The 17,676-nt window shown below is 45.6% G+C and overlaps 1 protein-coding gene across 1 annotated transcript in view; it reads right to left on the bottom strand.

Moving 5' to 3' along the window:
* CDS1 (CDP-diacylglycerol synthase 1) overlaps positions 1–12,179 on the bottom strand; it is a 68,753-nt gene extending 56,574 nt beyond the window's left edge. The window contains exon 1 of the mRNA XM_084625794.1: positions 11,911–12,179. Coding sequence (XP_084481920.1) covers positions 11,911–11,967 — 57 coding nt within the window. The 5' untranslated portion in view covers positions 11,968–12,179. The remainder of the gene's footprint in view (positions 1–11,910) is intronic.
* Between the last annotated feature and the right edge of the window lie 5,497 nt (positions 12,180–17,676).

Raw genomic sequence — 17,676 nt, 5'->3', positions numbered from 1 at the left:
TTTTCAGATGTGTTTGTTTTAATTTAACTCTTTATTTTCTGGTTTTCAGAGGTTTCAGGTGCATGGGATATTCTGAAAGGGTACAAGGCATTGCTAGTCAATCTTAACTCTGCATTAATCAAGTTTTCAAGGAGTGAATTTCCCTTGTTTTTTGAGGAAGTGGTGGTAGTATGCAGGCACTTATTGGGGTATGGAAAGAACAAAAAGTCTTCCTTGGAATGCTACCAACTCTGCCCATCTCCTGGCTCCCCCATGCCCCAGTAGGGCCAGAAGCACCATGAGGATAAGGGAAGGTGGTAATTCATGGAATGTGAGGAGCCTATCTACTAGCTGGAGGCAACTCTGCCCAATCCTTTGAAACATAAAAGGATGACAGAGGTGTGATCTGGCCCATTCATCCCAATGGGATGTTCTCAGGTTAATGACACCCCAGAGGTGTAAACTCCATATTTATCTCAATGGATGTTCTCTTCCCCCCACCCACCCTCCCAAAATCTATCACAGCCTTTATTGCAGAATACCAGTTTTCAATACACATCTCCCCATACATGTGGGAATCTATCAGTGTCATTCAGCCTGACATGCAGCACAATCAGTGGGTTTTTGCCCCCTCTCACGTCCATCAGGATCATTTTCAGCCTCATATCAACATCTAATATCCTTGCTCCTAACAGGCAGCACTCTTCTGTTCTTTGGATCTGGTGACAGTACTGTTGACTCTTCCGAGTATGGAGTCCCCAATCTATCAGATTCTGATTATGGGGTCCCGAGGCACCCATTCTTCTTGGTGTTATGTTCTCTCTTGCAGTCCCCTGTACACCATCCTAATTTTTCCTTGGGCTCCAGTCCCCAAGTATCTCCATCATGTGTTCCTCTCTTCTGCAGGGACTGTCTTTCTTGTTTTTCTTCCTCACCACCCCATCTTCTGCCTGTTTCTTCTCATTCAATAGTTCAGCAAATCTGTTACTCAACTGGTTTTCACTACTACTAGCTGGTCTCTTCCTCTGCTTTGTCCTCAGGGTCATTCTTCAACGGATCACCCTCTTCTTCTGGCAGAATGCCCTCCAGTTCCTTTTGTTTGCCAGGTGTCCACAAATATTCAGAGGTCTGTACCACCTCTGCTCTCCTCTCCTGCATTATACCTTCAAATCTCTATCTGAATTCCATCATCTCCACTGCATCTCTAATTCTTGGATCTTCCCTGCCGTGAGCTGTTCCAGGTGACATTTCACACGTACATAGCTTCCATCACGATATGCACTCAAGGATGATGTGCATCCCACAGCTTCTGCACCCAAGCATCTTCTTTGTCTCCTGTCCTCCTCGGGTCACTTCTACAGCTGCCTCAGTAACCTCACCGCTTCACTGTCTTCTATTCCTAGACGGGGGGGGGGGGGGGGGGGAAGCAGTCCCATAGAAACTCTGCTGTTAACTGCTAGCTGCTCCAATGTTCCCTAGAGATTGGCTTTTTAACTTAGTCAAACTAGGTCAGCACTGCCCTCATGTTACGGGATATCAGCAAGCACTGACTAAAGCCACACATCTGGAAGAAATCACTGTACCTTTAACACACAAAATCACCACCATCTTCTCAGACCAAACTCCCACAGAAACACCACTGTCCAAAAAGCTCCAGAGATTTCTGTTCTGTTTCATTTTTTGTTTGTAGATTTATTTTTGCTAGTATGATGGCACTCTGTAGCAGGACTTGCTCAACAATTATTTTAGCAGTTGCCTAACAGTCTAAGATAGACATTTGCGTTAGAGATACAATTTGTACAAGCAACTATACTATAATAAACCATAGTGAATAAAAACAAGGTTAAGTATGAAGAATTACTTTTGTTTTCATATTATTTATAACAGCAGTTCCCCACTGTGGTCCACAGAGCACTTGCTAGTGATACACAGAAAGCTGTCTGGTCACATGGTGCAGCCTATTGTTAATTCCAGTTCACAGATTACATTAAAAGAGGAGATAAATGTTAAACGTTTTCTTAGTATTAAATTGCTGTAGTTACTACAGGTATGTTACATGCATATAAATGGCAAAGAATTTGATTGGCAGTCACAAGTGGGAGAGGAGGTAGTTAACTAGATACTCTATTAAATTTGAATCTATACTATGAATGTTTGAGAACCCCTGATTTAAACTATTATTAGATGGGGAGTTGTGATGTATCCTTGGGGGTGGCAATGGGGAAGGAGATCAAGGTCAAATGATTCTCCTTTCCTCCCCCACATATGATTTTTTAAAAATTCAATGTGGTCAAGTGAAAATCTTTCTGTTTGTGGCCCCAAAGAAGTTAGAAGTCACACAAGGTTGTAATGTAAACAATGGCAGTGTGAAAACCCTCTTAGATCAACAATAAAGTAGTCTAACAAGATTGTGTTAATTTGGGACTTATTTGATCAGACAACCAACAGCCATTTGTGGCTTATACTGTCAAGGTTTCTGGATTATAGCCATGCTGAGGAAACAGTAACAATAAGGATGTTTGGGTGACCCTAAATATTTCCATATTTTCAAGTATTTTTGGTTTAAATGTTTTTTTAAAATGGATTAACTTTGAATTTCCAAACTTTCCAACATTTTGTTATTGGGGGTGAGGAGAGAGAAATTATGTGCAAATTGCAACAGTCTCGGTGTTTTTTTTTTTAAAATCAACGTGAGTGATGGTCTTTAAACCTCAACTCCAGGTTTTACCCAAGAATTCTGAATATTTCAGAAATTATAGGTGATGCAACCTGTCATGCATAAAAAATGTGTGCCTCCCTCTTTCTCCTGCTTACCATGGCCCAGGCTGCCATATATTTCGTTACATACTTCTGCTTTCACCACCACCTGGTTAAGGGACCACATGGACTCTCTTAACTGAACCCTGTGACTTTCCGTGTGACATAGTCCCTGCCCCACAGGGAAGGATGTGACAATAAACAGATAACAGAAAGACAAAAATGACAGTCGTGATGGAGTCCAAGCTTCATCTAAGCACACAAGGCTACAAACTTGCACACCTGACTCTGGACAAGAGGCACCTATTAGTGTTTGTCTTTACTGTATTGTTAGATTGAACGGTAAACACTAGTTTTGCCCTTACACAGTCTTCTGTCCACACCAATCTCTAGCTCAGCTAAAGTGGTGCTTTAAGCTGTCAGGGTGGACTGGGTTGAAGCTCAAGTGCTGCTGACGCTGGAGCTAGTAATGCAATGGAGATGCAACAGCTTTAGTTACAACTCAGAGTTGCTAATCGAATCACTCTGCTAATCCAGTTACTCTGTCTAGTCTGAGTGGTGTTTGGCAGTGTAATCACACTCTCACTTGAGCTAGGGTAGTTAGAGTGGAGTAACCGGAGCTAAATGTAAAGTGAAGCAAGCCCTTCTTTGGCTGTCCTGAGGCAAACTGGGTTGGGGGTTTTTTTTTTGTTTGTTTTTATAAAATACCCTAACCAAAACAAATTTTAGGGGGCCACAGGGATCTGCTAAGCAGACCCTGTACAGCAAGGTTCATAATTCACCCCAGTTCCTTCTCCATAGTACAGAGGTTAGGGACTGCACTCCCTTATTTAGGGCTGTGCTACACTAGAAAATTAGATTGACTCAGCCACGTATCAGAGATGTGAAAAATCCACAATCCTGAGCAACACAGTTAAGAAGACCTAAGTAGACAACGCTAGGATGACAGAAAAAATTCTTCTATAGAACTGGCTCCTGCCTCTCGGGGAGGTGGATTACCTATGCAGACAGGAGAATTCCCTCCCATCAGGGTAGGTAGCGTCTACACTGAAGCGCTGCTGTAGCATTTCAAGTGTAGACAAGCTTACAGACGCAGACATCAAGCACCTCATGAACGTTTAATTAGATCTCAACACCCACTGTATTTTCCCCATTCTAGAGACAGGAATACCTTCGGCAGGTAATACCTCAGTAACATTCAGTAGCAGATACAGGAATAAAACCCAAAACTCCTGCAGTGCAACTATTATACCCTGCACCCTTCCTACAACATTAAGCATTTAGCTAACTGAAGCGTACACAAGAAATACTCTCGTTGTTGTGGCCTTTGTACACTTTGCTAATGCTAGAATGTACTGTGGACACAATAAAGTGCTCCTGAACTTACAACAAAAATCATCTCAGGGAACAAGAGGATCATTCAACCAAACAGAATAAAGCAAGACATTTTTCAACTACTTAGATTAAAATAAATTTTAGAAGACAAAGAAATTAAAGCATTACCATTCCACCAGCATTAAGACATAAGTGTTTCAATGCTTGTCCTACGCTCCAATGTCCAGCAGCACTTCTATTTTCTACTAATATTCCACAGAAATCAGAAGTCACATCAGGCCATATCCTGATACATTTGGACAGACATACATAGTTTTAACATCTTGACTTCAGAATAAGGTACTATCAGAATAACAAATATAAAAGCTTGCCATTTCTTTCTAGTTTCTAACAGCTTAAATATACAGACCAAAGCATCAGAAGAAGCCTCCTCTGTTACAAATACAGGCCTGCAAACCTTTACTTGTCTGAATTAGCACGACTACTATAAGTGGTCTCATTGCTTCACACAAACCAACACGTCAAGGACCAGGACAGTTAACTGTATGAAAGGGGTTGCATGCACTTTGACAGACTGGATTAGAATTCAAAATTATCTTGATAAATTGGATAATTGGTCTGAAACCAATAAGATGAAATTCAAAAAACACAAATACAGAGTCGTCAGCAATCCCTCAGGGTCAAGGATTATCTCTTCCACAGGTTTTTATTTTTTTGGTGACTGAGGAGTCTGATCCTTGAGCCGCAAACTCACTGAGGGTGATGTTGTAAGACAGGGTTGGGCCATGATTGCTACATGAGTCATCTGTCCTTTCTCTTCTGGCATTTTTCTGTGACCAGGGCAATGCAATTTTCCTCAAAAGTGATCGCCCCTTCTCTGACAAGTCTTCACCAGTTAGCCCTGACCTAGGCTACTGTCTCCCAGCGCGTGGTGTCGATGCCACATTTCTTGATGTTTGTCTTAAGGGTGTCTTTAAAGCGTTTCTTTTGGCCTCACTGTTTCCTTTCTCTTTTGGAAAGTTGGGTTATTAAGCAATTATTTTGGTAGCCATGAGCACACAGTGCCCGCTCCCCTCAGCTGGTGCTAGATAATCAGGGCCTCAATACTGAAGGTGTCAGCCTCCATGAGGACACTGACATTAGTGCAGCAATCCTCCCAGTTTATGTTGAGGATCTTCCGGAGAAAGTGCTGGGGCTGGCGTTCCAGGTTTTTCGGGAGTTTTCTGTAGGTCACCCAAGTCGCGCAGCCGTAAAGGAGAATTGGGATTACCACCACTTTGTAAACTAAAAATGTAAGTGTATGTTCTCATGTCATGGCTGTTGAACACCTGTCTGAAACAGTCTGCCAAAGGCAGGGCTGGCATAGCAGATTCTGTACTGAACCTCAACATCTACGTCTGACTCTACAAATACAGAGTATTGCAATTACAAAGGAAAAATCAAATGCATAAATACAAAATGGAGAATAATTGGCTACAAAGCAATACCACAGAAAAGGATTTGTGGGCGACAGTGGATCACAAACTGAATGAGTCAAAGTGATGCTTTTGCGAAAGACAAGTATCTTTCTGGGCCCTGGTCTACACTAGGACTTTAGGTCGAATTTAGCTGTGTTAAATCGATGTAAACCTGCACCCGTCCACACAATGAAGCCCTTTATTTCGACTTAAAGGGCTCTTAAAATCGATTTCCTTACTCCACCCGACAAGTGGATTAGCGCTTAAAATCGCCGTTGCCGGCTCCAATTTGGGGTACTGTGGACACAATTCGATGGTATTGGCCTCCGGGAGCTATCCCAGAGTGCTCCATTATGACTGCTCTGGACAGCGCTCTCAACTCAGATGCACTGGCCAGGTAGACAGGAAAAGAACCGCGAACTTTTGAATCTCATTTCCTGTTTGGCCAGCATGGCAAGCTGCAGGTGACCATGCAGAGGTCATCAGCACAGGTGACCATGATGGAGTCCCAGAATCGCAAAAGAGCTCCAGCATGGACCGAACGGGAGGTACGGGATCTGATCGCTGTTTGGGGAGAGGAATCCGTGCTAACAGAACTCCGTTCCAGTTTTCGAAATGCCAAAACCTTTGTCAAAATCTCCCAGGGCATGAAGGACAGAGGCCATAACAGGGACCTGAAGCAGTGCCGCGTGAAACTGAAGGAGCTGAGGCAAGCCTACCAGAAAACCAGAGAGGCGAACAGCCGCTCTGGGTCAGAGCCCCAAACATGCCGCTTCTATGATGAGCTGCATGCCATTTTAGGGGGTTCAGCCACCACTACCCCAGCCGTGTTGTTTGACTCCTTCAATGGAGATGGAGGCAATACGGAAGCAGGTTTTGGGGACGAAGAAGATGAGGAGGAGGAGGTTGTAGATAGCTCACAGCAAGCAAGCGGAGAAACCGGTTTTCCCGACAGCCAGGAACTGTTTCTCACCCTAGACCTGGAGCCAGTACCCCCCGAACCCACCCAAGGCTGCCTCCTGGACCCAGCAGGCGGAGAAGGGACCTCTGGTGAGTGTACCTTTTAAAATACTATACATGGTTTAAAAGCAAGCATGTGAAAGGATTACTTTGCCCTGGCATTTGCGGTTCTCCTAGATGTAGTCCTAAAGCCTTTGCAAAAGGTTTCTGGGGAGGGCAGCCTTATTGCGTCCTCCATGGTAGGACACTTTACCACTCCAGGCCAGTAACACGTACTCGGGAATCATTGTAGAACAAAGCATTGCAGTGTATGTTTGCTGGCATTCAAACAACATCCGTTCTTTATCTCTCTGTGTTATCCTCAGGAGAGTGAGATATAATTCATGGTCACCTGGTTGAAATAGAGTGCTTTTCTTCAGGGGACACTCAGAGGAGCCCATTCCTGCTGGGCTGTTTGCCTGTGGCTAAACAGAAATGTTCCCCGCTGTTAGCCACAGGGAGGGGGGAAGGTTGAGGGGGTAGTCACGCGGTGGGAGGAGGCAAAATGCGACCTTGTAACGAAAGCACATGTGCTATGTATGTAATGTTAACAGCAAGGTTTACCCTGAAAGAGTGTAGCCACTGTTTTATAAAATGTGTCTTTTTAAATACCGCTGTCCCTTTTTTTTTTCTCCACCAGCTACATGTGTTTCAATGATCACAGGATCTTTTCCTTCCCAGAGGCTAGTGAAGCTTAGAAAGAAAAAAAAACGCACTCGCGATGAAATGTTCTCCGAGCTCATGCTGTCCTCCCACACTGACAGAGCACAGACGAATGCGTGGAGGCAAATAATGTCAGAGTGCAGGAAAGCACAAAATGACCGGGAGGAGAGGTGGCGGGCTGAAGAGAGGGCTGAAGCTCAAATATGGCGGCAGCATGATGAGAGGAGGCAGGATTCAATGCTGAGGCTGCTGCAGGACCAAACCAGTATGCTCCAGTGTATGGTTGAGCTGCAGCAAAGGCACCTGGAGCACAGACTGCCACTGCAGCCCCTCTGTAACCAACCGCCCTCCTCCCCAAGTTCCATAGCCTCCACACCCAGACGCCCAAGAACGCGGTGGGGGGGCCTCCGGCCAACCAGCCACTCCACCACAGAGGATTGCCCAAAAAAAAGAAGGCTGTCATTCAATAAATTTTAAAGTTGTAAACTTTTAAAGTGCTGTGTGGCATTTTCCTTCCCTCCTCCACCACCCCTCCTGGGCTACCTTGGTAGTCATCCCCCTATTTGTGTGATGAATGAATAAAGAATGCATGAATGTGAAGCAACAATGACTTTATTGCCTCTGCAAGCAGTGACTGAAGGGAGGAGGGGCGGGTGGTTAGCTTACAGAGAAGTAGAGTGAACCAAGGGGCGGGGGGTTTCATCAAGGAGAAACAAACAGAACTTTCACACCGTAGCCTGGCCAGTCATGAAACTGATTTTCAAAGCTTCTCTGATGCGTACTGCGCCCTCCTGTGCTCTTCTAACCGCCCTGGTGTCTGGCTGCGCGTAACCAGCAGCCAGGCGATTTGCCTCAACCTCCCACCCCGCCATAAACGTCTCCCCCTTACTCTCACAGATATTGTGGAGCACACAGCAAGCAGTAATAACAGTGGGAATATTGGTTTCGCTGAGGTCTAAGCGAGTCAGTAAACTGTGCCAGCGCGCCTTTAAACGTCCAAATGCACATTCTACCACCATTCTGCACTTGCTCAGCCTGTAGTTGAACAGCTCCTGACTACTGTCCAGGCTGCCTGTGTACGGCTTCATGAGCCATGGCATTAAGGGGTAGGCTGGGTCCCCAAGGATAACTATAGGCATTTCAATGTCCCCAACAGTTATTTTCTGGTCTGGGAATAAAGTCCCTTCCTGCAGCTTTTGAAACAGACCAGAGTTCCTGAAGATGCGAGCATCATGCACCTTTCCCGGCCATCCCACATTGATGTTGGTGAAACGTCCCTTGTGATCCACCGGAGCTTGCAGCACTATCGAAAAGTACCCCTTGCGGTTTATGTACTCGGCGGCTTGGTGCTCCGGTGCCAAGATAGGGATATGGGTTCCGTCTATAGCCCCACCACAGTTAGGGAATCCCATTGCAGCAAAGCCATCCACTATGACCTGCACATTTCCCAGGGTCACTACCCTTGATATCAGCAGATCTTTGATTGCGTGGGCTACTTGCATCACAGCAGCCCCCACAGTAGATATGCCCACTCCAAATTGATTCCCAACTGACCGGTAGCTGTCTGGCATTGCAAGCTTCCACAGGGCTATCGCCACTCGCTTCTCAACTGTGAGGGCTGCTCTCATCTTGGTATTCATGCGCCTCAGGGCAGGGGAAAGCAAGTCACAAAGTTCCATGAAAGTGCCCTTACGCATGCGAAAGTTTCGCAGCCACTGGGAATCGTCCCAGACCTGCAACACTATGCGGTCCCACCAGTCTGTGCTTGTTTCCCGAGCCCAGAATCGGCGTTCCACAGCATGAACCTGCCCCATTAGCACCATGATGCATGCATTGGCAGGGCCCATGCTTTCAGAGAAATCTGTGTCCATGTCCTGATCACTCACGTGACCGCGCTGACGTCGCCTCCTCGCCCGGTATCGCTTTGCCAGGTTCTGGTGCTGCATATACTGCTGGATAATGCGTGTGGTGTTTAATGTGCTCCTAATTGCCAAAGTGAGCTGAGCGGCCTCCATGCTTGCCTTGGTATGGCGTCCGCACAGAAAAAAGGTGCGGAACGATTGTCTGCCGTTGCTCTGACGGAGGGAGGGGCGACTGACGACACGGCTTACAGGGTTGGCTTCAGGGAGCTAAAATCAACAAAGGGGGTGTCTTTACATCAAGGAGTATTTCAGGCAGGACTTCACGGAGGGTTCCAATAAGAAATGGTGCACCTAAGTTATCGTTCTTATAGGCACAGGAGGTTAGCCTGGCCTCTGATTGATACATGGCTAGATTTACCTCGCTGCACCTTCTCTGTGAGTGACTGCAGTGTGACCTAGAGGAATGAGTCCCCTAGACAGGGGAGGAGGCAAATGAGTACAAAACAAATCTGGTCTATTTCTTGTTTTGACCCACTCCATCTATCTTTTACATCTTTGGCTGGCAGCAGACGGTGCAGAAGGACTGCATGCCATCCACATCTCATGGCTGCTCGGCAGAAGATGGTACAGTACGACTGCTAGCAGTCCGTATCGCCTGCCCGCTCACCATAAGACGGTTCAATAGGACTGACTGCAGGACTAAAGAGAATGACCTGCTCAAGTCACTCCAAATTTAGTCCCTGCGCCCATGTCTGCCCAGGCGCTCCCAGCCGACGTGGCCAGGAGCACCTCGGACATGATGATGACGGCTACCAGTCATACTGTACCGTCTGCTGCCACAAGGCAAGGGGTTGCTGCTACTGTGTAGCAATGCCGTACCGCGTCTGCCAGCACCCAGGAGACATAGGGTGACGGTTACCTGAGCGGGCTCCATGCTTGCCGTGGTATGGCGTCTGCACAGGTAACTCAGGAAAAAAGGCGCGAAATGATTGTCTGCCCTTGCTTTCATGGAGGGAGGGAGGGAATGGGAGCCTGACGATATGTACCCAGAACCACCCGCGACAATGTTTTAGCCCCATCAGGCATTGGGATCTCAACCCAGAATTCCAATGGGCAGCGGAGACTGCGGGAACTGTGGGATAGCTACCCACAGTGCAACGCTCCGGAAGTCGACTCTAGCCTCGGTACTGTGGAAGCGCTCCGCCGAGTTAATGCACTTAGAGCATTTTCTGTGGGGACACACACACTCGAATATATAAAACCGATTTCTAAAAAAACGACTTCTATAAATTCGACCTTATTCCGTAGTGTAGACATACCCTGGGAAGTACAAAAAGTAGTGTTGTACCTAAGACATGGGAGGTAACTGTTCCCTTCTGCTTGACACTGGTGAGGAACCAGCTGGAACACTGTGTCCAGTTTTGTGCATTACACTTTATGGGAGAGGTGGACAAACCAGAGGGAGTCCAGATGAGAGCAAGAAAAATAAGAGGTTTATTTTTAAACAAATGACCTATGGGAAAAGGCTGAAAGAATTGGGCATGTTTAGAAAAATGAGAGCGTGCCTTTTGGGCAGATTGCTATAGATCCCCAGTAAGTCTTTACTTCATTTAGCTTTCTTCTTGGCTTATACCTTCAGTTTATGCTACCTGACACTGACTCTTTTTGAATGAGTTAGGTTTGTTTGTTTGTATGATTTGCTTGCTAATATTGTTCAAGGTGACTGAAGTGAAAACAAAAACACTAGTCAGTTTTACTCTCTAGTTCACATATATTACAAAAATGCTGTGATGTTTGGGTTTCAAACACTGAATGTTTAAATCCAAAGCGGTTTTAAATGACAAAAACGCATTTACACATCTATGTTTTTCAGAATTAGAGTGTCCTTTTAATTTTAGTCATAATGATAATAATTCTGGTTTTAAATCTGTTTTAGAGTGGTGAACAAAACTGCATCTTTTGGGAAAAGGGGCAAGAGTTGCCGATATAATGAACACAACCTGCTACATAGATACTCAGTATTTTGAAAACTTTTTTCCTCAACAGAAATGTTTTACTGTGAGTCACATTAGACCCCAGAAGTAAATGTTTATCAGAGTTATAAAACCATAAAATACAGAGAGTTGCCATAGAAGAGCTGACAACCTTTAGCTAGGGCAGGTTCAGCAGTAAATGTTTTTCTTCCTTCCCAACATACCAGGTCAACAGATCCCTGAATTTGCAGTTTATGCCTCCCAAACTACTTTATGCACTGAAGCGGGAGGCGCGATTAACTGCAGGAAACAATCCGCCAGAATGAATGAAGACTGCAGGTAGAGAGAGAACCAGAAAGGAGCTGAATATTCTCCTTTTAAATCTACTCTCAACCTCTCGGGCCTGTGTGGAAAGAGGCGGGAGGGGACTGTGGAAGAGCAGGGAACCCTTACCCGCCCCACCAGCAGCGCCCAGACTTTAAGGAAAGGTGCCAGCTGGGGCAAATTAGAGTGTGTGACCCTGTCAGGAGGGAACAGCAATTTCATAACGGGGGGGGGGGGTTAGGGTGGAGATAAATCTCCTCCTCTTCCTCCACCCGCCCCAGGAGAGAGTGATGTGGGGGGGAGCAAGGAGAGGGGGTTTAGGAACCAGTCTCTGCACCGGCCTTCCCCTTCCCTTTCACACACCTCCCTCCCGGCGCAGCCATCAGGGCCGGCGGGGAAAGGGGCGCGGTGGCTGCCAGGCGGCGCAGCAGCCAGGGGGATGTCGATTTTGGGGCGGGGGTTGGGGGGGGGGGCGCGAGCCGGCCGGCCCGAGGCCACGCAGAGAGTCACCTCGCCCCTCCTCCTCCTGTCCCGCCACGCCGGCCGCGCCCCCACGCTCACCTTGTCGCCGGCACTCCCGCTGCTCGGCCCGGCCCCTCGCCTCCTCAGCCCCGCCATGCCGCCGCCGCCGCCGCCGCCGGAGGGTCCAACTGCCGGGGACCCGCACCCCCAGACCACACCCCGGCCGCCCCACCGGGGGGGGGGGTGCCTCGGCCGCTCGCCGCCCGCCTCGGGTCCCGGGGGGAGGGGGCGCGGCGACGCAGGTGCGCAAGGAGCTGCACAAGCCACCGCGGGCGAGGGGCGCGACTATGCGCGCGAGCGGCTGCAGCCTGCTTCCAGCGCGACGCGACCCGCCCCGCCCCCTTGTGTGAGGTCACAGGCCACGCCCAGGCCCTAGCTCCGCCCCGGCGCAGTCAGGAAGGCCTTGAGGTGGCCAGCTAAGGGTGATGGGCTGGGTCGTGAGCTCAGGATGCTCTCTAGGCCGGGGCTGCAGCCAGAGGCTAGGAGGCCGTCCTCCTCCTCCTGATAGACCTCTGGGCTGTCCCCCCTCCCACAGCTGGGGCAATAGAGGGGCACATTCCCATCCTGCCACCCAGCAGAGGCGGAGCAGGGACAAAGCTGCCACCACACTCATGCCCCAGCTGCAGGCCAGCTGGCTCCCCATGGAAAAGGTTGGCATCTTTTAGAGTTCATGCCAGCGGGGCCAAACGTCACACGGCAACAAGATAGCAAGCAGGCCCCCGAAGTTGCCGTCTTGCTCATGTACGGCCCCAAATAAGTTTCCGGTGCCCACCGCATGGAATGTGTCCAAAACATCCCAGCAAAGATGGAAGGGATAGCACCTCTGCAATCTGTTTTTACTGTGCAAGAAAGTAGGCTCTTACCTCACTGAACCTAGGGCATAGTCTTCACATGAATTAGCAGGATGAGATAGGAAGAAACAATAAATCTTTAGTTTACACTGACAGGCCATATGGAAACTACGAGCTACCATATCTTCACTAGGATTTTAACTCCCATTAGTTAACTATACTTAACTTTTTCATAGTGAAGATGATGCCTAAAATATGACAACATTACATTAGTACTTATAGTAGTTGAGGACACTTCACATCCTGTGTGTCCAGTTTGTATAACAGTCCTACTGAGTCCTGAAAAATATCAGAACAGGTAGCACTTCTAATGCAGAGGAATAAATACTGCTATACGCATAACTCATTAGCACTGTTAATCAAATTGGTACAAGGGTAGCCAATGTTAAAAAAAAACCAAAACATTTTGTACAGAAGCTAGGAGATTTTTGGATGGAAAGTGTATAGAAGTGCTGAGTATTCTTATAGTATGAGCAGCACAGCCATTACAGATTGAATCTATAAAGTACACTACTCATCCCTCAAAAACCATTGCACAGCTCCAGGCCACACATCTTTCAGTTGCCTGATCAATATAGCTTTTAACTATTCCCTAAACACGTATTTGAACTGAAACACTATTTCTGCTGGGCCGCCTCCAGTTCCTGTCTACCTTAGCTCTCGTAACATCAGAATAGGATGCTTGCCTGCAACTGGGTGTTCTAACTCTAGTGGTGGAGTGGGGATTCACATATGGAGGTTTCTACTGCAGTGCTGAATTCTGTTTTAGCTGCTAGGAGAGGTACTGAAATTCTGCATGTGGTCCCTATGAAAAGCTGGATTAGCCGTTGTAATTTAAATATTTATTAAGTGCACTAGTGTCACATCATGCTAGGTGCTACACAAACCCAAAATGAAGACTTATTCATGCCCAAATGGGCTCACAATTTGAAAAAACAAGTGTCATACAAAAGAGGGGGAGGGAATATAATCAAATATTCATGTGCCAAGTGTCATTGATTCTCATCTGCCCTGCACCCTAGCCTTTCTTAATTGGATGATCTCTTAAAGACAGTGTGATACATGTGGGTCTTGCAGGAGAGATTATTGGCCTTTAAGAAAGTGTTCTATTCTATCTTGTATGCACAGAAGAAGCAGAGACCTTTGTGAGTGAAGATGACAAAAGACATCTGACTGGCATGATTTGCTAACTGGATGTGGCAGAGGGTGACATAAGAGACAGTTAGGAAGCAGGGGCAGGCATGGAAGGTGAGGAAAAGAAACTTGAGGAGGTGAAATGGGACCACTGGAAAGATTCCAAAAACAGGAAGAGGATATGATCAGAGCAATAAACAAACAACAAAGATAATCTAAACAGGTATGTTTTATATAGGATGGATGTGAGAGAGAGAGCACGCACACTCAAGGCAGAGAAGAACAGGTTACAAAAATCAAGAGAGAATGTGAGGAGGGTCTGGAAGAGAGTTTTGATTGTCTGAAGTTAAGAACCTTTGATGATGTCCTGGAATATGGATGGAAACTGTTTTGTACAGGACAGAAAGTGGCAGAATATTCCCCTTCCTCCTCTACTAGTAGCTATTTTTTATTTGCTCCACTGGTGAAAAAAACTTTAAGGTAGAAAGAGTAATTCTTACCCTCCCCTTTCCATTTCATAGAATTCCCTCAGGGTAACAAATATTCAGCACTTACACATTCAAAAGCAACTGTACAAGGTTTAAATGCAGTTGCCTCCTCTGTAGGAGGCTAAACTACTTCGCACCAGGAGTCCTGATATGGTGTTGCAGTTTCACTAGCTTTGCCAGGAATGAGGAAAAGGAAGAAATAGGTTAGCTAAGAACTTTCATTTGGTGAGAAACAGACATTGTTTTCCCCCCATCATCTAATCTTTTTCTTATGCTACTTACTGGCCAAAATGATATTGGAGCCGTTTCCTCCTGCCTTCTCACTGCCAAGACAGATCTAAGACGCACTAATGAGAAGACCCTAGAATTATGGACTAAAACCCAAAGACAATGTCCAAGCATAATGAAAGCAAACTTTATGAATCAAGCGTGCGCTCAAGCATGTTACACAAATTTGTTCTTTCACCATACATGACAAGGAAAGACACTTAGGTAACACAAAAGAAAAATAGATCTTAGTTATAACTAAAGCATAAACTTATTTAAAAAAAAGGGAAGGGGCACCTCAATAGCTAGGGATCATCTCTGCAGTCCTTAATGAGAGATTATTTTAACCCTCTTGTACATAAGAGAAAACACTTCCACTCAATTGTAATACTGTAATTGAGTATGTGCCAAGAGGAAATGTTTCAAGCAAAGTTTTTGTAATCCTTATATAGTGCAAATTAGTGGTCTGAATGTTTGAGTTCCGTAATCATCCCTTGCATTCAATGAATTTACAGTATGTTCCCAGATAGAGTGTTAAAGCTGGAAGTATACATATGCTTAAAAACAGGGGGACTCATTAGAACATAATTAAAACTACTTGGAAGTCAGGAAGCGTGGCCCTAAGTTCCCATACACAGCCTTTCCTCTGACCACTCTGCCTACATCTACAAGGCAAAATTCTTATTTTATGTTTGGGTTTTTTTAAATTATGTAACATCACAGTAGAAGTTTGATACAGAGAATAAAATTAATTTTTATACACAAAATAAAATATGAGTGACAAAAGGCAATAAAAAGACAGGGTCCAGAGGAAAAGAAAGAGGGCTTCAGCACAGAGAATCTTATCTCAACCCACCAATTTATTCCACCATTTCTATAAAGTCTGTTCATATGTCAGTGAATTTACATATTTTAAAACAGAAGCAGATCCTTTTCCATCTAATTCTTGGTTGGTTAGAAGAGTAAGGGGAATACCGTTTACTTTGTAAGGATCACTAAACCATGTGATGGCCATTAAAGGCCACCAAGAATACTGTAAAGGAGTAACATTATTACAGTTGTCAACTTAAAAGTCAGAAGTACCATAACAAAAAACAGGTAAAAGGACTAGAGGACTGAGGCACAAAGCCATCCCTGAGGGGTTGTAGCCAGAAGTTCCTTAAAAATGCAGTTGCACACACAAACTACAATAGACACTGAAATTAAGTGGAGAAATCATTGGGCAAAGGACCAGTCCTTGCTCTCACTGCCATCGGTGGTAGTACTTCTGTTGACAGGGGGAACAGGATCAAGTCGTTAAAAGAAAAAGTTAAATATTTTCTCCAGTTACTTTCACTGGGCTCTTGCAAATGGAAAGAGAAGTGCTCATGACAGCAGCAACACAGAACTCAAATGCCCTCTTAGATTTTGCGGAGAGGGGAAACTAGAGTGCTTGTCCAAACATCCAAAGTACTGAAAACATTTTCATAAATGAAATTACATTCACGCTTCAGATTCAGGGCTTCCTGGCCTGCTTTCTAGAATCAATTATTAAATGTCTGCAAGAACTCAGAGGCAGTTTTGCTAGTGAACTGCTGGGAGTGTACTACGAATACCTTGCTGCTAAACCGTACTGTGTACAAAGATGAACTAAGCCCTTCCTCGCTGTGTGGTAAGATAAACTGAACCCTACTTTGCTACAAAGGAATCATGTTTTCTTGTATGTAAACTTTATTATTGCTGGTCTTTGTCATATTGGACTTTTGTATTAAGACCTACCTCTGTTCCCTAAAGAGGTTCTCTGGTCTACGGCAGCTCACTGAGCTCTTTCTGAGCTTCCTGGTGGAATCCAAAGGCCTGCTGCCCGGTGGATCTGCAGGCAACGAGCCCTGAAGCAGTGGTTTTGCACTATCACCACCTATCACCTGATGCCAATTTAAGCACATGAGGGTATGTACTATCTACTCAAGTGCTTGATGTTTGTCCAAGGAAAGAGACTCTGCCAGGGTGGAAGCCATTTTCCATAGCACAACTTTCTTCATGGGAATCTCTTTGTGATTGCCTTATGGAGGAATGTGGGACATTCCCCATGACACTTGATGACACGTGCTATTTTGGGATATCTGGTATCCCTGCCTATCCGGGCAGAAGGTGGGAAGTGTGCTCTTCTATGCTGAATATCTGCTTGCAACCTGGGCACTATACAAGGTGGATGACATCCTGAAAAACAGGTATGTTGTTTCAAGAATGGCAAAGCAATCAATGAAGTGCAGATTCAAGGAAAGGGCTTCAGAGCAGAGAGACTGAAGTGTTGAGGCAAAAATGCACTGAAGACTGAGGAACAGCATTTCAAAGCACTGAAGCACATGTCGTGTCACAGTGCTGAGACAAAGCTCTAGACTACTAAGATGACTTTCTGAAGAAAGACCTGAGTTCGGGGACCAAAGGTTTTATGCTGAACAGACCTAGAGAAGCAAGCCAAAGAAAATTTACAATAATAATAATAATAATAAAATCCAACCAAACCCAAACAGAAAGCAGAAAACAGAAGATACAAAAAGCAGGTCAGAGCTGGATAGATCAAAGAGCTAAAAAGGTGACTGAAGAGGCACAGCACCTATGGGAAGCTCCTTCGCTGGCCATAGTCAAGGAGGAACTGGTTGGAAGGTTCTAATAGCAATGGTACCCTTTCCCTTAGAGGCCAAACCTCTTTTAGCACTTGGAGTTCTGCCCATCTCATGGTAGGAAGTTAACTGAAAGAAAAAAAAAATCAGGATAGAAAATCTTGCATAGATGGTATATTTAGAAAGTATAAGAAACTAAAAGTCCAGAACAAATCTGTGCTCTCCGTCAGTAACTTACACAAAGCAATAAGAGGTTTCTCGGACACTGAACAGAATGTACTTTGAGCCTTAATTTTCCATGAAGGAACTGGAAAAAGCTAAGTCCAGACAACAGACACACCTCTCAGTTCCAGAAGCATGGTATACTTGTATGCTTGCTCCCTCACTACAGATGTATTTTTTACATTGTATGTGTCTGGTTCCTTTCAGTGAATAGTAACTTTTCTGGATTCTTTCATAAAT

The sequence above is a fragment of the Lepidochelys olivacea genome, assembly GCF_965140295.1.
Source record: "Lepidochelys olivacea isolate rLepOli2 genome assembly, chromosome: 4".
Taxonomy (NCBI): Eukaryota; Metazoa; Chordata; order Testudines; family Cheloniidae; genus Lepidochelys; species Lepidochelys olivacea.
This window is presented reverse-complemented; position numbering and strand designations above follow the sequence as displayed.